Genomic DNA, 24065 nt, shown 5'->3' on the forward strand with positions numbered 1-24065 from the left:
TCTAAGGTTGAACAGTTTAGTCAACAGAGGAAAGTGGGGAGCTATTCATTTTTAATGATTAAATTGAGCAAGAACATACTACAGTTAAAGTTAAAATAATATATCATATTTTAACAAACATTTTGAACAGTGCCATGGCCACAACCGTATTCATAATTGGTCTCCAACATACAGTCACACCTCAGATATACACTACATGATGCCATCTGTTTAAACTGGGATTATTTTTCTCTCTCGACAGGTCACACTATTCTCTAGAAATGGACAATGAAAAGAAGGAGCGAGTTCCCACTATTCCACCTTCTGAGATAGCATCGATTTTAAAACACAACAGTTTGTTAAAGGTGAATGCCAACTATGCGCCGAGGATTTAATTCTTTTCCTGTTCTGTTAAAAGCAATGCCAGTTTTTATTCACATTGTCAAAAGTGTCTGGTTCTGCAAAATCTACTTGCTGTTAAAAAAACAAAAAAAAAGCAGTTATTAAGGCCTGGGGGGGGGGGGGGGAGATCAAAGCATGTGTTTTGGGATTCCTGGAAACCGTTACGTTCATGGAACCACTGGAATGAATGAGACAAGAATGTTGATAATGTAAAATACCATCCATTGTCATTTTGTGTTGCTCTTATTTCAAATTATGATGATTCAACTATAAATCACAATCCAAATTAAATTTTCACTAACTATACTGTGGCACACACATTTATGCTACTTCACTGTTTGGTTTATTCCTTTTTTTTTTTTTAAATGCTACATTTGAGATTGAAATGACCTCTTTGCTCCCAACCATTTTGCAGGGATGGCCAACCAGTCAAAGATCAAGAGCCACACTTTTTACTGTTCATGGTAAAGAGCCACATCATACACATGAATGAGACAAAGAGGCACATCACCCACATGAAGATTGTTCCCTCCTCACACAAAATTTATCAGTCCAACCAAGTCTTGTCTTGTATGTCCAAATCTCATCTAATGCAAAACTAAAATACGCACATGATTGAAGGTCTGAGTGCAACTGTGAATCAGTAACCACGCTAATGTCTAGTATTCTCTGTTCTGTCTGGCCGGAAAGTTGAAGGTCTGATACCATTTGTTCAAGATTTACGTTTTCAGGACACAAGATTTCAGTGACGTTACAAGGCATTTAAAAAAAAAAAAAAAAAGGCTTCATTATTATTTTAAAAACTGCATCTGCTTTTCTGTGTGATTTTTCATATTGACTAAGTTGTGACTGCAAAGATGCATCTAAAGCATCTAACCCCTTTTAGAAATTCCAGGTCGATGTTAGCGTAAGGTGAGCTGAAGTGAAGATTTGAATGACACAAAAGACAGAGTTGCTTGTCATTACGCTAAACAACAAAAAAATAAGAGCTCATCCTGTTTTCATCGAGATAGTTTCGCGCAGGTTGTCCTCCTCTGGGTTAACTCCCCCTCTCTTTGCACAGCTATACTTGGTGGCGGTAACAATAAAGCTACTCTTCCCCAGGTGCCATCACACTTTTTTTCATTCTAACCCTCCCGCTGCACACACCTGCGCAGTCTCGTCTCACTCAACCATTGACGCAGATGCCCACACACACTGACACAATACCCGTTACAACTGTAATAAACTCAAACAGATTGCACATTCAAATACCATTATAAACACAAGCAAAGCACCCTCACAACTATCGTAATGAACTCAAGCAAAGCGCAAAAAAACCCTGTAAACTTCAATATGCTTTCACACCTTCACGAGAGACACATAAAAGGAGGCAAAGAGCTGCATGCAGCTTGTGAGCCGGGAATTGGCCACCCCTGATCCAAGAAGTAACACTCGGCTTCAAAAAGTTTGTGACACCTAGTTTAAAACGTTAAAATTAATACATGTTTTTCTGCTTGGAACACAATATAAAATATGACTACATTAAAACACATCCTCTTGTCTACATGATTTGCAATTGCATTTTATTAATTGCAGTTAGTGCCTGCGTGGTTTTTTTCTCAGGGCACTCCGGTTTTCTCCCACATCCCAATAACATGTCTGTAGGTTAATTGAAGACTCTGAATTGCCCATACATCTGAATATGGTGCGAATTGTTAGGGTTTGTTTGTTTGTGTTAATATGTTGTTTATATGTGCCTGCGATTGGCTGGCAGGTAGTTCAGCGTGTACCCTGCCACCCGCCAAAAGATAGCTGGGATAGGTTCCAGCACTCCGATGACCCTCTTGAGGATATGCAGCATAGAAAATGGATAGATTTACAAACTGCTACATTTTCCCCTAGAAAACTTTCCCTGAGTTTTTGTCAAACCCACCTCAAGGTCAATGTGGATAATCTTTCCTCTATGTGTGTTCTATCATCAGTGCAAAAAGTAATATTTCTGCTGCTTTTCTACTGGTGTTTTTCAAGGTGCTCTAATCTCTGGTCTAATGTGCAGCTGTAATCCAAGAGCTGCGTTAAAAGTGGCTTTGGCGATTGTAGCACGCGCATTGCAGACCCTGGACCACGAGCACGCAGAAGACAATAAACAATGTTTTATAACAAATAAAAGAGCGAGGGTAAGGAAGGAGACAGGTAAAAAGGCTTTCCATTACTCTGTGTGTAAATTAATGACTTCAGTGAGCATGATCCATCAGTGAAACGACAGTTTGATGACCAGTTTGCGGTTTTTCACTACACTTGGGCAACTTTGGAGAGAATTATTATTGAGTTAAGAATGGCCCAAGAAGTCCTAATTGAGATCTACCACTCAACACTTTACAAATGGGACAATATTATTAATACTTCTCAAGTGCTTTTCTTTTTTTTTTGCTTTTTATCTTTCACCCAGCCATATGGCTTATTGTTAATGAATTCTTGTTTGTGTGTGTTGGTGTGCATACACACGAAAGCATCTATAGCTCAGTTAAACCCATTGAGGGTGATATGCATTCGTTTGGGGTACGTGTGAAGGCTTTGTAGCATATTGCTAGCACCAAATCATTCAGTGTCAGAGCAGAAAACAAACTAATCTGCTTCCACCCCAGTACTCGCTCTCCGTTGACTCTTCCATTTGGTTTTGTCACTTTATATTAATCAAAAGACATATAAGCCACTTTTTATCTACTACTTCTTCTCATCTGCATGCTTTATGCACTAGTTTGACTATTTGTTCTTTTCCCTAGCTGCCCTTTTCTTTCCAGTGAGAATGCTTGCTTGTGTATTTTGGGATTTGAGATAAATGCCAATGATATGGTTGGACAAGATGTAATCATACAAAAACAAATTAAGAACAATCTTACTCTAGAAATATGTCAAAATTAGATTTTAAAAGAGGATAGATACACAGAGAGTCATAGAGACAAACATATGAAATATGAAAAAAAGACCTCATTAAACTCCTAATATATATATATATATATATATATATATATATATATATATATATATATATATATATCATCTTCTTTTCCTTTCGGCTTGTCCCATTTGGGGTCGCCACAGCATGTCATCTTTTTCCATCTAAGCCTATCTCGTGCATCCTCCTCTTCTACCAATATACTCACTCTCTCGTCTCTGAAAATGTCCAAACCATCTAAGTCTGCTCTCTCTAACCTTGTCTCCAAAACATCCCACTTTGGCTGACCCTCTAATGAGCTCATTTCTAATCCTATCCAACCTGTTCACCCCAAGCGAGAACCTCGACATCTTCATTTCTGCTACCTCAAATTTTGCTTCCTATTGTTTCTTCAGGGCCACCGTCTCTAATCCGTACATCATGGCCGGCCTCACCACTGTCTGTTTTATAAACTTTGCCCTTCATCCTAGCGGAGACTTTTCTTTCGTATAGAACACCAGACACCTTCTGCCAACTGTTCCATCCCGCTTTGACCCGTTTCTTCACTTCCTTACCACAGTCTCTATTGCTCTCTATTGTTGACCCCAGGTATTTGAAGTCATCCACCCTCACTATCTCTTCTCCCTGGAGCTTCACTCTTCCCCCTCCAACCCTCTTATTCACGCACAAATATTCAGTTTTACTTCGGCTAATCTTCATTCCTCTCCTTTCCAGTGCGTGTCTCCATCTTTCTAATTGTTCCTCCACCTGCTCCCTGCTTTCACTGGAGATCACAATATCATCTGCGAACATCATAGTCCAAGGGGATTCCAGTCTAACCTCATCTGTCAGCCTATCCATTACAACCACAAACAGGAAGGGGCTCAGTGCGGATCCCTGATGCAGTCCCACCTCCACCTTGTATTCTTCTGACACACCAACAGCACACCTCACCGCAGTCCTGCTGCTTTCATACATGTCCTGTACTATTCTAACATATTTCTCCACCACACCAGACTTGCACATCCAATACCACAGTTCCTCTCTCGGTACTCTGTCATGGGCTTTCTCTAGGTCTACAAAGACACAATGTAGCTCCTTTTGAACTTCTCTGTACTTTTCCACGAGCATCCTCAAGGAAAATAATGCATCAGTGGTACTCTTTCTCAGCATGGAAGCATACTGTTGCTCGCAGATACTTACTTCTGTCCTGAGTCTAGCCTCCACTACTCTTTTCCATAACTTCATTGTGTGGCTCATCATCTTTATTCCTCTTTAGTTTCCACAGCTTTGAACATTGCATTTGTTCTTAAAAATGGGGACTAGCACACTTTTCTACCATTCTTCTGGCATCTTCTCTCCTATTAGAATTCTATTGAATAAGTTGTACAAACCTCCACAGCCACCTCTCCAAATTGCCTCCATACCTCCACTGGGATGTCATATATATATATTCTTCCATCCACTTTCTTCACCACTTATCCTCACCAGGGTCGCGGGGAATGCTGGAGTCTATCCCAGCTGTCAAGGGGCAGGAGGCGAGGTACACCCTGGACTGGTTGCCAAAACCCACGCAGCCACGGGGAGAACATGCAAACTCCACACAGGCGGGTCCGGGACCAGTACCAGTTGACCCACCGTGCCGCCTATATATATATATATATATATATATATATATATTCCAATGAAATTGAAACAACTGATTAATTGCGCTAATTAATCTCTGGAAGCACTAAAACAATAATATCTCTACAGAGACCGGAAGAGGTTGTTTTATTACTCAGTAAGCGGTCTGAAATCTCACCCACATGAGCTCCAATCATGGAGAGACAATGCAGTGGTTTTCAAACTGGAGGGTGTGGCATCATGACAGGCGCGGTGTGGATTGTTTCAGACCGCTTTTATAATTTTCAGTGCGAGCCCAACCCCCCTTCCACTCCCCCCACCCAGGCCCAATCATCCACCCGTAAGAGGATCGCAGTGAATTTATGTGCGTGTGTTTCTGGGAGTGGAGCGTTTATACATGTAGTCCCTAAGGCTGACCCTAAGGCACTTTCACATGGTCTCACATAGTAGATGTGATACAAATGGATTAAAAGATATAAATGATCACATGAAAAGGAAAAAAAGATGCCACAGGCACAATGAATAAAAAAAAAGCAACTTAAAAAAGTGTCAAATTGTGTGTAATTGGATCAATGTTGAACTGAAATGTGGTTTGGATTGTATAGGGAGCAATGGACACCTTTTTAATGTCCCATATCAAGTGAAGAACCTCTATTATTCACCTTGACCATTTCTACTTGCATTCACTGCCTGATCCAATGGATATAACAGCTCACAAACACATTACATTGTTAACAATAATGTGTGCACAGTGCTACAAATTGTTCAGGGATTACAATGGTACTTTGTGGGCTCTTCTATTGACGAGTATTATAACTTCGATGTAAACAGCACTCAATAAAAATAATAGTGTGGATGCGCAGTGCATGACTTAAAAGTATTTTCAACAAATTTCCCCTTTCTGGGACGAATAGTTATCATAATGCAATCATCATATGAGAATCACCATCGCACGCACACACACATTCACGCTGGGTACAGAAAGTATCGAGACCCCCTTAAATTTTTTATTTATGTTGCAACGATTTGATGAAATAATTTAATTTCTTTTTTGTCCCCACACTTATGTACACACATCACCCCATATTGACAGGAAAAAAAAACCTTACTCGTGGATTTGTTCTGAAGCCACTCCTTTGTTATTTTAGTTGTTTGCTAAGGGTCATTCTATTGTTGGAAGATGAAGCTTCAGCCAAGTCTAAGGTTCCTGATTACTCAGAAGAAGGTTTTCATAAAGGATAACCCTGTACTTGGCCGCATTCATCTTTCCTTCGATTGCAACCAGTAGTCCTGTCCCTGCAACAGTAAAACACCCCCACCGCATGATGTTCCCACTCGTGCTTCACTCTTGGGACTGTATTCGGCAGGTGCTAAACAGTGCCTGGTCTAATCCACACATACTTCACTCTATCTTTGTATGATGAGACTAAATCTTATTTCTCACAATATTGGAGTCCGTTAGATGTTTTTTTTTTTTTTTTTTTTTAAACTTCACACGGCTTTAATGTGTTTTGTGATTCTGTCTCTGAGCTCTTCAGGAAGCTCCTTTGACCTCACGACCCTCATTTGCTCTGCCATGCGCTGCGAGGTGTAGGTTCTTACGGGGGTGTGGCTTTCCTAATCAAGTCCAATCAGTATGATCAAACACAGCTCAACTACAATGGCCTACAACCATTTCAAGGATGATCAGAAATGGACCAAAGTGTCTGAATACTTATGGCTGAGTGATGTTTCATTTTTTAATCAATCTGCAAATAGTTTTTTCTTTTAATATGGGTGGTGTGTGTAAATTAATGAGGAAAAAATATGAACTTATGTGTGTACATACAGTTGAAGTTAGAAGTACATCTACACTGCCACACATTTTAATTTTTCTGTCTCACTGTCAGAAGTCACCTCAGACTAAACCTGTACATGTGTGTGCGTGTGTGGACACCCACACACGCACACACATCCCTTTTCTTGAGCTGCTTATCCTCACAAGGGTCACGGGAGTGCTAGAGCCTATCCCAGCTATCATCGGGCAGGAGACGGACTACACCCTGAAATGGATGTCAGCCAATCAGAGGGCACAACAGTCACACTCACAACCACACCTAAGGGCAATTTAGAGTTTCTAATTAATGCATGTTTTTGGGATGTGGGAGGAAACTGGAGTGCCTGGATAAACTCAACACAGGCACAGGGAGAACATGCAAACTCCGCACAGGTGGGGTCGGGATTTGAACCCCGGTCCAACGCTCCAACCAGCTTTGCCACCCCATACACTAACATTTCAGCTTTACCTCTGACGGTTATAAGTTGAGGAGACAAACGCTGGAGCATTTGGACAATTGTCGTTGTGGAGTAAATGAATCACTGGACCACTTGTCCCTTTAAGTTGCTTTATAACTCTCTGCATTATTTGAACAGGTGTCATTGCATCACTATTATCACATAACAAGTACCCTTACATTGCTCAATGGTTCGCTCTACCTTTGTGTTTACGTTGGACTAGAATGGCTCCAACTCACAGAGATATTCCTTATGTTTTTAAGCACTTCGCTAATGAAGATGATTTTCATTCAAATTCTGATAACGTTTCCAAATCTGCAGGTTTCTTGCAGTGAAAAAAATTAGCAGTCATCGCTGAGAAATTACAGCTACAAACCGAAACAGAGAAAGAGATGAAAAAATGATTGATCGATTTGATGTTCGACCCATAGCAACCATGAGCCAATTTATCCCAGATTTCATTGTGAACTCAGTCGTTGGTGTGCTACAGCGAAATAATCTTGGAAGGCAACTACTTGAAAAGAATAAAAAGGGATGAATAAATCCCAATAGAGTGATAAAAACTGAGGGGAAGAAAAGAGCAAGATGCTGCCCTTGCGAACTCTGTTTGGTGCAAGCTTAATGTTGTGTAAAGTGTACCAGTCATTGACGACACTCGGCCTGTGTGACTATACGCAATAATCTCTGCACTCAGGTACACTGACAATAACAAGGCAGAGTAAGACACACAAGTCTGTCAACACAACATATGATAGCATTATCCAGAGCAATGATGCATCACCAGAGCAAACGGCACATTACGGGGGGCAAATGTTTTGGGTGCTAATGTGTGACGAATCCCTGTCTTTCTCACTTTCTTGGCTAAACTTTGGAACAAATTCACCTTCACACAGGACCAGCAGTGAGCACAAGACTGCAGAAAGGTTGCAGGCCAATTCCATCTGTTCATTTTTTGGACTACTGTGTATAAAGCCGTACTTTACTCTCTAGCCTGAAGCAGGGGAAGACTCTATGTCCCCCTTTCCCTGAATTGGTCACATTGGGTGAGTGGATTTCCTCATGTTGACTAGCCTTTTGCTTACAATGGGTAAGGAGCGTTACACAGACACATGGGCGTTGGGAGATTGGAATTAAGCCCGTGGACCCTTATAATTGTACTCCTTCTTCCTGGATTTAAATGTGCAGTTAAAAAAAAAAAAAAAAAAAAGCTTGTTCCTCTCTCTGCCCCAACCTTTCTTCATGCCTGAAGAACCCTCACAAATTAATGACTTTGGAGCGAGAACATTAGTAATGAAAGATGTGCAACCATGTACATCCCAATTAGGCCAACATAAAGAGATACAGTATTGTGGCAAACATAAAGGGATGGTTAAACTTAATGATACTATTCCAAATAGTTAAGAGCCAATGGCACACTCCTAGTCGTATATAGAAGAGAAAATACAAAAACACATGAGTCAACCAGTGAGAGTTGACATTGGGGTCACATAATAATAACAGTAGCAGCAGCAGCAGCAGCTGCAGGCTGAATTTCATGAAATTTAATGAAGGGATGGAACAACGGCCAATCAAATACACAAACATTTATGCTCCCATTTAACATTGTGACTTTTTATTCAAAATCAAAATAAACATTTATTTTTTATGGTAATTTGCAGCCATATTTACAGTGATGAATATTGAATAAAATAAAATATTTCATGGATGGGTTAATATGGAATTAAATATTTAAAGACTGTAATCTTATTTTAATTACTTTTTGAAGAGGCCTATAGACCTCTAAGTGCCACCAATGTGTTATTTTAATAGTTTATATGATTTTTTTTCGATTGTGGGAGCGGAGGGAATGGGGATAATTTTGGACTCTCCCTGAAAGTTTAAGAGTGATAATAGCTGTCCGATAAAACGGAAATGAGAGAAAACTGTCTGTTTATGCATTTGAAAAGGTTAATGATGAGCACAGAAACAAATGAGCGCAAACAATAAACAAGTGAGTGCAGTGAAGTAGAACCGAGAACAGAAGTGCATGAATGCAAAAGCCTCATTAACCTCCAGTATTTCTCATCGCCTTCTGCTTGTCCCACCTAAAAACTGATTTTTAACATGTTTATCTGGGTGTTGAGTGCTTTGTAACTTTTGTATGGGTAACTTCAGCAAAAATACTGATTATGCATATGTGACAATGTTGTATTTGAATATGCTGTCGTTCTTCATAACATGCAGAGTAGGGGTGGCCCGTCACCTTTCAAATGGTTGACCCTGAATAATCAGCTTTGGGGACATAAAGGCCATACATAATCCATTTGAATTAAAACCCAGCTCTTCTTCTATTGATAAACAGACACACACCAAGTAGAAAGGACATGGAATGTTCATTGTCTCTATTGTTAATGTTTGCTGAATCACTGGAAGGCTACAAGCTGTTTAATGTACTGTATGTAGTTGACACAGCTATTGCTATTCTGCCTACTCACACCAGAATGGAAGTGCACGATGTACTGTTGTGTAAAATGAATTGTGCTGAGGTGACCTTAGCTGAATAGTACCTACCACCCAGTGTAAATGTGGCTTAACACTGCTGACATTGAAGATGCATTAAAGGAATATTAGATCAATTGTGCAGTAAGCCTTGATTCAGACTGACACCTTTTATGAAAAGAATTATTGATACTTGCATGATATTTGGCACCCGGTGCAGAGAAAAATGAGATGATCAGATAATTTCTCTCTGAGAATCTTCACCTTGAGCTATTGTGCTTCAACAATGAATGGGTAAGCCTTTAGTTCAGACGAGCACTTCAAGCTTTTTGTGACATGAAAAAGCCTACTTGTGTGCTCACCGGTCATAGGGGTTTTGGCCAATGATTTAGCCAGTCCCCCCCCCCCCCATAATCCCTCACAAAAAAAGTCTTCAGAATGTAAACTAGCCTATATCCTTGAAACGTACTGTCTTTCTCACTATCTGATGCAACATTAGTATGGAGGTGTATTAGATCTATTTTTGACAAGCTTGTCTGATAAGTGGAGTTAATGTTTTTCCTTCATTCATTGCACATATATTACCTTTAAACTTAATGCTAGCATTTGGCAACATTTATTGTTCTCAGACTTCACAGTTGAAGTGATAATACCGAATCTGGATTGGGTCTTTTCAGACAAGCAGTTTTACACAGTCCTGTGCAAGCAGTGTTGCAACCAGGCGATCATTTTGTAAATCATGGTGCACAAATGCCTATTTTTCAAATATTAACTGCTTTTTAATTAACATTTCAGTGACCCCACACAAAATCGCACACCACTTATAGTGATCTCAAAAATGAAAATAACGAATCCGAATCCCCGACACAAACGTCAACCTACCAACCCTGGACTGTGTGATCAAGCACTGTACCACAGGGAATCCAGATGTTCAACAAATCCATCCATCCATCCATCCATCCATCCATCCATCCATCCATCCATCCATCCATTTTCTTCACCGCTTATCCTCACAAGGGTCGCGGGAGTGCCGGAGCCTATCTTCGGGCAGGAGACGGGGTACACCCTGAACTGGTTGCCAGCCAATCGCAGGGCACATTGAGACAAACACCCGAACTCACAATCACACCTAGGGGCAATTTAGAGTGTCCAATTAATGTTGCATGTTTTTGGAATGTGGGAGTAAACCGGAGTGGCCGGAGGAAAACCACGCAGGTATGGGGAGAACATGCAAACTCCACACAGGCGGGTCCAGGATTGAACCTTGGACCTCAGAGCTGTGAGGCAAACACTTTACCAGCTGATCCACCGTGTCGCCCGTCAACAAATATGAAGAGAATTAATAGAAGCAGCTTTTCTGGAATACATACATTATGGTGGAAAACTGTTTTTGTCATACATATTGTGGGGACCGAATTGGAAGATGCGATTTATAAAAATTCAACACAACCAGTTACTCCTCTATTACAGTCAACAATACAAGCTTCATGTCACTCCCGAATTGGCTGTTGCTCATTTTCACTTCACAAATACCGAGCTCATCACTTGACAAAACTTGGGATTTCAGATTCAGACCCCCCTTAAGAAAACTGCCCACAGGGCAACTTGGGAACCAGAGAGTAGCAGGGTTAATGACATAAGTTTACAAAAAATAAATGAATGGATGCAAAATAGGACATAAGGATCGAAATGAGTGAAACTGAATTGAACTAACATTTATGATGAAGCAGAATGAGTAAGTACTGTCATTGTCAACAAACTGCACACAAGATGATTAATATTCTTTTAGAGATATCAGAGAATGTGGTCGGGGGAGACTACGATTGGAAGGGAGAGAAAATGTGTGTATCTTTCTTAAAGATGATACTGAATGGTCAAGGGTTCAATGCAGAAGAAACTACAACAAACAAAAAAATCAAGCAGATTAAAAAGAGCAGGGAGCTGAGCAAAAGAGCAGGATTTTTAAGTGTAGATAGGTATTACAAATGTTAGAATAAAGGGGTTAAAATAAGAAAAAGGATACAAATAGGAAATATGACTACATTAAATACAGTGGCTACGACGTGTACTTCAATTAATTAACAACAATAAAGAAAAGCCACATTAAATGCCATTTGTTGTTTGTCTTAAAGCAGTCCAACTCCAGAAACAAAAGGACAGGTAAGACAATTAGAAATATTTCTGCAAGGTTCTAATCGAGAGATGTCACTGGCGGCAGACCATAATTCCCATTTAATGCTTCGTTTAGCTCCAGAATACTATACTCCCCAGTGTAAAAGATGAAAGTCCAGAATAGCACGTGTGATTGTGAGCGTGTGCGTGCGTGCGTGCGTGTGTGTGTGTGTCCATGCATGCCTAGTGTACACGATGGAAATGCTGTCGATGGAGTCATTTGATGAAAGCTGACAGCTAATTTATAGAGGGGAATTTTGGGTAAATGATTTTTCCTGGCGCAACTTTTCAGTTACTGTAGAGTCTGGTAATTGGATTTCCCCAACTCGCCAGGTAGTGAATTAGAAGTAAACTGGTCAATTAAGGGTGCGTGTGCATGTGTGTGTGCATATGTGTGTATGTGCGAAAGATACTGAGAGAATGATACGAATATTGTGTGTATATGTGTGTCTTTCAGTCATTGACGTTTAATGCTTTTGTGGAAAGGAGGTTAATTGTGAAGTTGAAGCTGTACTGCACTATAAAACACATCCATCAATATTTCTTTTTATCTACTCTGCCAGCAATATACCAATGTGCATTAACGCACATGCACGCGTGCGCACACACATGCACACTCACAATCCCTCTAATTGCTGCAATGTTTTGTCTTAATGAAACAATTCCCTTCATTGAGTCTTTGTGTGCACAGTTGTGATGCCTATGTGTATTCCTGATTACAGCTGTGTGACAGTGTAAAGTGGATCTGACAAGAGGCTTGTTACAGTGTTATACATTAAATTACATTAATAGCTGTCTTTCAATCAGTACTGCACATCTTTACCGTGCACAAACACACTACAAAACCTGGTTGCAAGTACATGACACACCAATCAATTTTTTTTAACAAGCTACACTGATTTGCTAATTCTAAATCAAACTGACTCAAAACTAAAAGTCGCCAAACCCCCCCAAAAAAATGGAATGCAAAAGAATGTAATTCAAATTAATCTAGCCATGGCTGGCAACTTTCGGCATTTTGATTTGTAATAACTACTAACAGGCAGTAAATTTGTACCTGTTAGACTTTATTTCTATATTTTTGCTCAGTTCAAGGAACTCCTCACATTGAAAGAAACTATTGAAACTCTTTGACCAATAAACTTCCTTCTAGAGTACTCTTATGAATGTCTGAAGCTATATACATAAAATTCTGTCAGCAATGGCATACCTGGAGTGTTGAGCAGTCTGGACATGCGGCATCTGTACGTGATTTGTTGCTCACAGTGTTCTGCACTGATGGTGATGGCTGTTACCTGCAAACAAAAGCAACATTGACATGCGTGTGTGTATTTTCATGTTATCAGGCAGGCTTATTTCATGTTAAAGTTTTTTTTTTACTAGGGGTGGTGCAATGAAAAGAACTGTTCTGTTTTAATTGGGTTCACTTGGAAGTTGAAATTACAGGAGTAACAAGGGCGAACATAATTAAAGAGATCTTTTCTGCCATTCAAAGCCTTTCCAGTGGTACAATTGTCTAAAAATGTATTTTGAGAGTTTAGATTACTATTGAAATTTTAGCAACAATTGATAGATACCTTTTTTTTGCAAACAGACATCATGGTCAGCACATATCTCTGATGCAACAAATGCCCTATTAACAAAATAGCGGTTATTATTTCATGTTTAATTTAGAAAAAGTGAAACAAGAAAAAGAAGCATTTAAAACTAAATGAAAGAACACATTTTCCATCTGGTAGTCTAATTGAGAAATTCAGATTGAGAAGGAGCAGTGTGGTTTTCATTCTGACCGTGGAACAGTGGACTAGCGCTACACCCTCAGTGTTCTGAAGCATGCATGAAAGTTTGGCCGACCAGTCTAAATATGCTTTGTGGAGTTGGAGAAGGTGTTCAACAATGATCCATGGATAGTTCTGCAGAGTGTGCTCTGAGAGTATGGGGTACCTGCTGCACTGATACAATCTGTTCGGTCCTTGCACAGCCTGTGTCAGTTTGTGCTGCATTGCTGGTAGTCATTTTTTTTCCAGTGAGAATTGAACTTCACTAAGGCTTCCTTTTGTCACCAAATTTGTTCATGAATTTTATGGACAGAATTATTAGATGCAGATGGGTTGAGTAAGTGGTTTGGTTTTATGGCCTCAGTATTGCATTTGAAAGTTTTGCAAATGATGGAATTCTGTTGGCTCCATCAAGCAGCTATTCTTAAATGTTGCCTGAATAGTTCATAGGTGAATGTCAAGCGGTTAGGATGAGAAACAGTACCTTCAAATCTGAGGAGATAATCCTCTATCTAAAAAAAGGTGGCATGGCCTCTCGAGTTCAAGAATTATATCCTGCCTCAAGTGGAAGAGTTGAAGAATCTCGTTTTTGATCTTTTTTATGAATGAAGGAATAATGGCGCGGCTGATCGAAAGGTCGATTAGTGCAGCATCTGCCTTGATGCAGACTCTCTATTGGTCTGTTATGAAGAAGGAGCTGAGCCGAAGGGAAAAAGCTTTACCGATCGACCTACCTTCACCTACGATGACAAGATGACTGTGGTATTTTTTAGGATGAATCTTGGAGACCACCCTGATGAGGTATTTTGGGTACAACTCAGCGGGGAAGACCTAGGACATGCTAGAAGGACTAGGTAATCTATATTAGACCTTACTGTGCTCGAGCTGTATGAAAATAATGTGGTTCAAATGCTTTTGCTATATAAAATTAGACCAAGATAAATAATTTTAAAACATCTTCCACCATTATTGTGACCTATAACCCATCCACCTTGATAAGAATAAATCATCTTTTTTGAAAGAAACCTGAATAACTACTGTACAAGCTGGTCCACTGTTCCGTGATGGCATCCCTCAGCGCTGGTATCCACCAACGGGTTTAGGGATTGGCGCCATGACAGGCACAGACTACCTTATGGCCACAACTCTAACTAGTCGCCTTAGCAATAGAGGCGTCGAACATGGTCTGCTTGGACTCAATGTCCCCTGCCTCCCATGGAATGTAGGTGAAGTCCTGTTGGAGGCAGGAGTTGAAACTTCTTCAGACAGGGGAGTCTGGCAAACGTTCGCAGCATACATTTGAGCTTGCCATGTCTTACTCCAACATTGGAGCCCACTCACAACTAGGTGGTGATCAGTTGAGAGCTCCACCACTCTTACACCTGAGTGTCCAAGACATGCAGCTGTAAGTCCAATGACAGAACCACAAAGTTTATCATTGAACAGGATGTCCTGTTGCCAAGTGCACTTTTAGACCCACTTCGGCTTGATCATGGTGTTCGATATGGACAATCCGTGATGAGCAAAGAAGTACAATAACTCTAGGGCTCCGATCATTCCTCCTAATCACACCCTTCCAGGTCTCACTGTCATTGCCCACGTAACCATTGAAGTCCCCCAGCAGAACGATGTAGTACCCAGGGGGAGTCTAAGGACTCCAAAAAGGGGGAGGGAGGGGGGATTCTTAACTGCTGTTTGGGACAAACAACAGTCAGGACCCATCCCCCCACCCGAAGGCAGAGGGAGGCTACCCTATTGTCCACAGGGATGAACCCCAATGTACAGGCAGGGAGCCCAGGGACAATAAATATATCTACACCTCCCCAGCGGCTCTCACCATGGTCAAATCTAGAGTTGAAAAGTGTCAACCCCTCTGTAGAGGACGTGTACCAGAGCCCAAGCTGTGTGTGGTGGTGAGTCCAACTACACCTCGTTGAAACTTCTTAACCACACAGACCACCCCAAGCTCTTTCCCTAACCGAGAGGTGACATTCCACATCCCTAGGGCCAGTTAGTTTCTGTAGCTGAGGATTCGCTCGCCTTTGGCCACCACCCAGCACTGCACCTGACCCCTATCACCTCTCCAACAGATGCTGAGCCAACGGGAAGAGGGACTCATGTTACCCTTTGGTTTCCTCCCACATCCTGATAACATGCAACATTTATTGGACACTCTAAATTGTCCCGAGGTGTGACTGTGAGTGCAACTGTTGTCTGTCTCTATGTGCCCGGCAATTGACTGGCAACCAGTTCAGGGTGTACCGAGCCTCCTGCCCGTTGACAGCTGGGATAGGCTCCAGCACTCCCACAACACTTGTGAGGATAAGTGGCTAAGAAAATGGACGGATGGATATTTTTTTTATGAATTATTTGTACTTCTGTACTAACATGTTACTTCTTCTGTACTAACAGGTTACTTCTGATGTAACTTTTTTAAACCTGAGCATGTTTGTCAAATAGACAAAAATATCAACTGGGAATGTGCAATTTCAGATATTGCCTGACAATATTTAGTCTTCATAAAATAACATGAATTAAGGTAAATTAAGAGACAAGAACTAAAATAATTGTCTGTTTGCATTCGTGAAAGTTTAAAGGTAGGTAGGTGGATGAAATTTTGAGATTTTAGGCAGTTCTAGTGTCGTGAGGATAAGCGGCTCAAAAAAAGAATGGATGGATGTGCTCTGACACCAATAGATGACTAATTTCTTAAGTAACCAAAGATAAATAATCCATACCCAGTACTGAATGTGTGTTTGTCATACCTGGTCCATAGATGCACTGTAGTTGACTTGGAGGATGGTGCGTCTCTCTCTACTGGAACCAGTCACTGTTGTTTTGGGTGGAAGGTTGTTCATGACTACAGTCCACACTTTGTCCTCTAAAAAAACACGCACACAACATTATATTTTGGATTGTAGGGACACACACAGTTGTATATTTAAATGAATTAAAAGGTTACAACAGACTTCACAGCAGAAAAAATGAATTTCTCTCTTGTACTGTCCATATTTATTCATTTTTTTCCAAATTCCAATTTTGTTATGTTATGCATCACAAAAACACATCACAGAACAATTCATTTGGGATTATAGCTATAAAATTTAACAACTGCCTAGTAAACATCACATAATAGATCACCAGAATTGCTTGAGTTCTTTTTCATGGTTGCTTCACTGTCAAGTATATGGGGCTTTTGCAGTAGCATAAGTGTCCCTTAAGTAATAAAACTGCATATGCTAGACCCACTAGGTTGGTACTGGACAGAGAGCCAAGAAGAAACCAGAGTGGGTGTCAGAAAAATAGCACAACGCAGCCAAGTGTAACTATAGACCAGGAGTTTCAGGGTTTAATTTGGTAATTTACCGTTTGACAAATTCTTCACATTTTTTTTTTTAAAGAGTACCTTAACAGTATAGGCTAATGGAGTAACTATTATGTATATGTTTATACAGCATAATAATAAATTTGTTTTTGCCCTTTTTATGAAAGTTTGATAAATGTTATAATCACGAAGACTTGAAGGTTAAGGCTATTTTGCTCTTCAACTTGGAAAGGTTTGGAGAGCGTACACACATAAAAATACACGCACACATACAGAGTAAATGACAGTTTAGCTGTCACAAGAGTATTTCTTTTTTTTTTCAAGCTAAAGAAGTTACAGCTCAGAAACCACAGGGTTTAATAGACACTTCAGTTCTCAGGTAGCATGAGCACGTCACTCAAGACATATCCCTACTCACTCATACTGCCACTCAAGGTAGGTGTGTGTGGCTGTATTTAAGGTCTTAAAGGTGTGTTCAGCGAGGGAAAAGTGAAACTTAACATTCTGAGGTGTGTGTGTGTGTGTGTGCCCGTGCAATTCAGTGTGACTAAGGGGTTAGCCAGCTGAGTGCACTGACATTTTATCAAAATGCTCCCCTTTGCTCTTCCTGTCTGGTGCACTGTTCAAAGCTAATTATTCCTCTATGTTCATGTGTGTGTGTGTGTGGACGCCTGAAGGCAGGGAGGTTTGTATTTGTGGATTTGAAATAAAAGTGTCACTCGGCTTTGAAAGCGAGCTAGCATTTTTCTCTTCTTTTGTATGGAGTATATGACGTTATTAAAAGATTCATGTGAAATCAAACACAGCTCACTATCCAAAACATGGAGCACATAACGTACAGCATCAACCACCGTAACTGCTCTTGTACATTTTGTCCATTTGAGCAAATAAATGCCTAGCCTTGGTAAAAAATAACAAATACAGTAATTTCTCATGTATTGTACGCTCTCGAGTAAAATGTCCACCTTGAAAATCAATCCCAAAAATCAGGAAAATCCTACCATCTAAAAATAGTTTTTCATTGATTTACTGCGAACCATATGCTCAAAATTGTAATTATTATCAACACTTTTTTATTTTTTTTCAATAAATATGATGTGTTCGCATGTGCTGATGTAATTCCGTTTTCCTTTTTTTGTTCTCAATATCAGAACAGTCCATGCTTAATGTAAAAAAACTGACCAGTCATCACCAAAATATATGTGAAAATCTCTAATTCTGTTCCGTCTCCACCTCAAAATATCGGAACAAAAGGCAAAATTTTGAGATCAATTTAGCACGTGGTTACCTGTTGAAAGCATTTAATAAATGTGAGTCAATGCAACCAAATCAATATTGTGGAATGAAGTTTGTTTCTAATTACACAAAATTTGTTAGTCCCTGACAAGAAAATACCTCACAGATTAAACTGTGTAGAAATAAGTATTTGAACTTCTTCTTCTTTTCCTTTCGGCTTGCCCATTAGGGATCGCCACAGTGTGCCATCTCAGATGAACGCACATTTGTTTAGCACAGTTTTACGCTGGATGCCCTTCCTGACGCAACCCCACTGCATTTTAGCCGGGGAGAGAAGCTTACAGCACCTGGTATTCCCAGGTGGTCTCCCATCCAAGTATTAAACAGGGCCAAACCCACTTAGCTTCTGAGATCTGACGATTCTCAGGGTAGCATGGCCGTAAGCCAAAATAAGTAAGTGAACACCCCGCTATATTGCAAGTTCTCCCACTTAGAAATCATGGAGGGGTCTGAAATTTTCATCGTAGGTGCATGTCCACTGTGAGAGGAATAATCTAAAAAGAAAAATCCAGAAATCACAATGTATGATTATTTAACGATTTATTTGTGTGATAAAGCTACAAATAAGTATTTGAACACTTGAGAATACCAATGTTAATATTTAGTTCAGTAGCCTTTGTTTGCAATTACAGAGGTCAAATGTTTCCTGTAGTTGTTCACCAGGTTTGACACACTGCAGCAGGGATTTTGGCCCACTTCTCCACACAGATCTTCTCTTGATCAGACAGGTTTCTGGGCTGTTACTGAGAAACACAGAGCTCAGGTGTTCAAATACTTATTTGAAGCTGTATCACACAAATAAATCGATGAAAAAAAAAATCATACATAGTGATTTCTGGATTTTTCTTTTTAGATTATTTCTCTCATAGTGGACATACATCTACAATGAAAATTTCAGACCCCTCCATGATTTCTAAGTGGGAGAATTTGCAATTTAGCAGGGTGTTGAAATACTTTTTTCGTCACTATATGCATGCTTTGCCGAGAAAAAAAAACGTCATCGGGCAGCACCTGGGGGTTTGGGTGCATCAACCTTGTTTCGCATAATGACTTGTTTGCTTACTGCTGGAATCTACTCTGTTGAAGTTACATCATTTTGTATCCATCCATCCATCCATCCATCCATCCATCCATCCATCCATCCATCCATCCATCCATCCATCCATCCATTTTTTTAGCTGCTTATCCTTACAAGGGTCACGGAGGTGCTGGAGCCTATCCCAGCTGTCAATGGACAGGAGGCAGGGTACACTCCGAACTGGTTGCCAGCCAATCGCAGGGCACATAGAGACAAACAGCCGCACTTACAATCACACCTAGGGACAATTTAGAGTGTTCAATTAATGTTGCATGTTTTTGTGGCGTGGGAGGAAACCGGAGTGCCCAGAGGAATACCACGCAGGCACGGGGAGAACGTGCAAATTCCACACAGGGAGGGCTGGGATTGAACCGGATTCATCAGAACTGTGAGGCCAACACTTTCCAGGTGAGCTACCGTGTCGTCCTATTCTGCATCTCAGAAGTTCATATTTTTGACAGCCAAATTTAAGTACAGTGAAATGGCACTGTGATATGAGATGTTGCTCTGTCTCACACTATCACAAAGAGGCAAAAGCAAAAGAAGAGAAAAAGTTTTATGGCTTGGGTATCAGTTGTGAGATAAACAAGTCAAAACTATGACAATTTTCTGACATTGATGGGTCTGGACCTTGAATTGCAATTTTTTAATGTTGAAGTTTTGGATACTTTTGTTTCTTTATCTTCTTGGGGCGTGTCACAAACAGGCAGTCATTAATACTTTGAATAGGTCACAAATATACCGTACATCCATAATTCATTCATTATGATAAATGTCTAAAACTGACATATATCGATCCACTGTGCAGGAAATAAGAATGCTGTTAACATTAGGATTAGGGCCACTTTCGGCATTGTCATTAGTCTCTTTTTTTTTTTTTTTTAAACTAAAGATAACAGTTCATCCCAACTTGTATTTTTGACACAAATGAATATCATTCTGGCTAACCTGTAGTGATTCCTTTCTCCATCTTTTGTGTCCAACCAGGTGTACATGTCATCATATGCCTCTTGTTTAGCCACCTCTGTCTTTCCGCTACGTCGCATTTCAATGGATTCCTTTCGCCTCTCCTCAGTCCTCTTGGTTTCTTTGCTAACCTCTTTCCTTGTATGACTTCATGTAATTTGGGGTTCAACCCCCAAGTCTCCTTCTCCCCTTTCCTACCAGAAGACACACCAAGTACTCTCCTGCCTGTCTCTCTGATCACCTTGGCTGTAGTCGTCCAGTCTTCTGGGAGATCCTCCTGTCTACCAAGAGCCTGTCTCACCTCTTTCTGAAAGGCTGCAAAACATTCTTCCTTTCTTAGCTTCCACCACATGGTTCTCTCCTCTACCTTTATCTTCTTAATCATCCTCCCACCACCAGAGTCATCTTACACACCACCATCCAATGCTGTCGAGCTACACTCTCCACTACCACTACCTTACAGTCAGGAACCTCCTTCAGATTACATCGTCTGCACAAAATGTAATCCACGTGCATGCTTCTACCTCCGCTCTTGAAGGTCACCCTGTGTTCCTGCCACTTCTGTTCTTCTGCCATTTCCATCCTTTTTGCAAAGTCCACCACCATCTGTTCCTCAAAGTTCCTTTTCTGGATGCTGTACTTACCCATCACTTCTTCATTGCCCCTGTTTCCTTCACCAGCACGTCCATTACAATCTGCAACAATCACTACTCTCTCTGTGTCTGGGAAGCTCAGAACTACTTCATCTTGCGCCCAGCAGAATTTGTCTTTCAACTCTAGGTCACATCCTACCTGTGGGCATAGCTTTGAATCCCCTTGCACACAACACCCTCAATTTAACATTTCAGATGCTTTTCTGCTTTATGGATATGGGCTGTAATTTGGCAAAATAAATAAAATGTCAGGTCAACGATTATAAGAACATCGCAACCCTTTGTGAGGATAAGTGGCTCAGAAAATGGATGGATGAGCGAATATTCCTCCCCTCTTATGAGGCACCAGAAGAAGCAGTCAAATACGTGCACACACTGCATATGCAGTCCCGTACAAACCTGTCATGTTGCAGTTGACTTTGAGGGGGCCCAGAGGTCCACTTCCATCAGGGTCTACCCAGTAGATGTCAGAGGACCGGCCTAAATGCTTATAGGCCTCACATGATGGCTCATAGATCGCTGGAAAAGGCAAATTACATGAATACAAATGTAAATACAATTACAGTGATGTACTCTCAATCCAACGTCTTTATGACACTGACAACAACTGCAATGGCAGACTGAATACTTTCTATAGGAACTTTGAAATCAATGTTTCAGTGGTACCAATGTTATTGTGTATGTTAACGGTTTAAAGATTTATTATGTTGAGGAAAATCCATAACTCCACCCCTCCCCCCTTTTCCAGTTTCACTGCAGTGCCTGTCAAGTGTTGGTTTGCTCCACACAGTTCAGCAATCTTTATGGTACACGTATTGATGGTCTGTTTTGACGATACAAGCACATACACAGAGGGTATGGATGGGTGGAAGACTTATTACCAGAAATGTGGAAGTGTTTCTTGGAGTGAGACCTCCATGATAGAAGCAATGTTTTTCTTACTATATTTTTTATGATTATCCTTAAATTCTCTCCTTCTTGAACACAATTTCTGTCTTACAACGTACATGCCTGCCAAGAGTCAAATCAAACTTTAGACCCAACAAACCTGAAATAATATACTTTTAGACCTATAAAGGAAAATCAAGGAATCTCAAATACATTATGTAGTGTATTTGAAGCTGTTCATAACTATTCCCTCAATTTAATAATACGTTCAAGTGCAAATTCGTGAATAACTAATAGCTGTTTGTCAAAATAAATTAAATTAACAGTAACATTACTGCTAATGCATGTTAAACATCCATATTATTAATATTCAGGACTGTGAAAAGCGCAGCGATTCATCCTCCCAACGTATTCCATAATGATTAAACTAACATTCTGTGTACAGCATGATATTACATTCCATTGCATACTGGTCATCTTGGACAGGCAATCCCTCCATTTCTGATTGCTTACCAAGGTTTCTTCCCAATTGTGCTCCATCCTATATGGGTTTTCTGGGAATTTTTCCTTCCTAGGATGGGGCGGGGGTTTGTTGTAGATTTTTATGACCTATGGCCTGTGAGGTCTTTGATACTTTTTGGGATTGAGGGATAATATAAAGAAACATGATTTGACTTATATATGCAGGTGTACGGATGCCCAATTTATAACCTCACATTGACTAAATATGACCTCTTGTAGGATTTGTTTCTGCGTTATTTTTCAAATCTTGTTGTGTGATCAATGCTGGTTTTTTGTGTTTAGTGGTTTGCGCCGGCAGTCATTTCATCGCTGTGTCAGCTCCATTCAGGTAGAGCTTGTAAATGAAAGTGAATGTGTTTATTTATTTCTGAAGTGTTATATAATTGATTGAGTGAATTAACATTTGGATTGGAATCCCTTAGCAGGCCACATAATACAATCGCAGTTGTCATGATTCATCTAGTTTTGGTTATTTTTCTATAATAATGTTTGTAGTATGGGGTTTATGCTTTTAGTTTTGGATGTTGTATATAAAAAGTGTTACTCGAAAAAGTCTAGTATTTGAGTGAAACATGCCATGTTCAGCAAATTTGTTTTTTGAACAGCATTTGATTTAAAAGACTAGGAATGCAACTCGATTAATAGAAATAAAAAAATCTAATTGGGGCTTTGTAATTAATTAATTACATTCTAATCACAACAATATTTGTCCTAAAAGCATCATAGTTTAATTTAAATGTATTTCAGCAGACAATCAAATTGATAAGGACATATTGTTACCTCTAGAAAAATATATTTAAAAAGGTATTTCAATATATAACAGAAAAAAGTAAAATATCCCTGAACAAAATTAAACAGATCGAAAGTTAAAATGCCATTTTAGGACAGTTTGCTTCTTTTTTTTTTCGTCTTTTTTAAGCACACCATTGTCTTTAAATAGTTTGTGTGTGGCAGTTGAAAAGTTGACTCGCATATCAGAGGGTTAGTTTAATTGTGGTGTCAGGAAATTGGGCACAAACTAAGATTCCACATTTTATGGAACACAAAATCTGATTGAGATGCGTTAATTTTATGAACTAATTCATTCATTTGTAACTAATTGCTAATAATGCGTTAAAGTGCCAACCTCTTAAAAAAGAAAAGTCACACATTTGCATCACTATTACAAAACGTAATGGTGTAATCAACATATTGGCGAGTCATCAAATATAGGTACTTCTTCTACAAAAAAAGTGGTATCAATGCATCGCTACTTTTAAGCTGACAATATCGCTTCTCTTTTTCTTCTCAAACCCCAAAACGAAACATATTAAATATTACAAGGTCATCTTTCTCTGAGCAAAACTGAGTCTTAGAGAAATGGTTAATTTAGACAAAGGCCAAAAGAAACACGGATCAGAAAATGGTACATACTGTCTGGTTATGACACGGTTGAACACACACCCCCACGTGTATACTTACAAGTGTGACAGGTGGCACCAGTGTATCCAGTTCCATCGCAAGTACAGCTGAAACTGTCCCATATCTGTTGACACCGGCCGCCATGCTCGCAATGATTAGGCATACATCTGCAGCAGAGGAAGAAGGGTGGTAGGTTTTTAAGAGCTGTGCAACATTTGACTCAAATTCAAACACAGAGATATAACAATATATATTGTAAATGACCCAAAAAGATGTGCGAAATATTTTCCATTCAGTGTATTTAGCTTGA

General features: G+C 39.9%; 1 protein-coding gene across 1 annotated transcript in view; it reads right to left on the reverse strand.

The window, feature by feature from the left end:
* The window catches only part of cntnap2a (contactin associated protein 2a), a 476610-nt gene that overhangs the window by 152769 nt on the left and 299776 nt on the right, over positions 1-24065 (reverse strand). The window contains exons 13-16 of the mRNA XM_061805953.1: positions 23816-23922; positions 21344-21463; positions 16392-16507; positions 13059-13143 (exon numbers count right to left, since the gene is read on the reverse strand). Coding sequence (XP_061661937.1) covers positions 13059-13143; positions 16392-16507; positions 21344-21463; positions 23816-23922 — 428 coding nt within the window. The remainder of the gene's footprint in view (positions 1-13058; positions 13144-16391; positions 16508-21343; positions 21464-23815; positions 23923-24065) is intronic.

This window comes from Syngnathoides biaculeatus, chromosome 19, assembly GCF_019802595.1.
Source record: "Syngnathoides biaculeatus isolate LvHL_M chromosome 19, ASM1980259v1, whole genome shotgun sequence".
Lineage (NCBI taxonomy): Eukaryota > Metazoa > Chordata > Actinopteri > Syngnathiformes > Syngnathidae > Syngnathoides > Syngnathoides biaculeatus.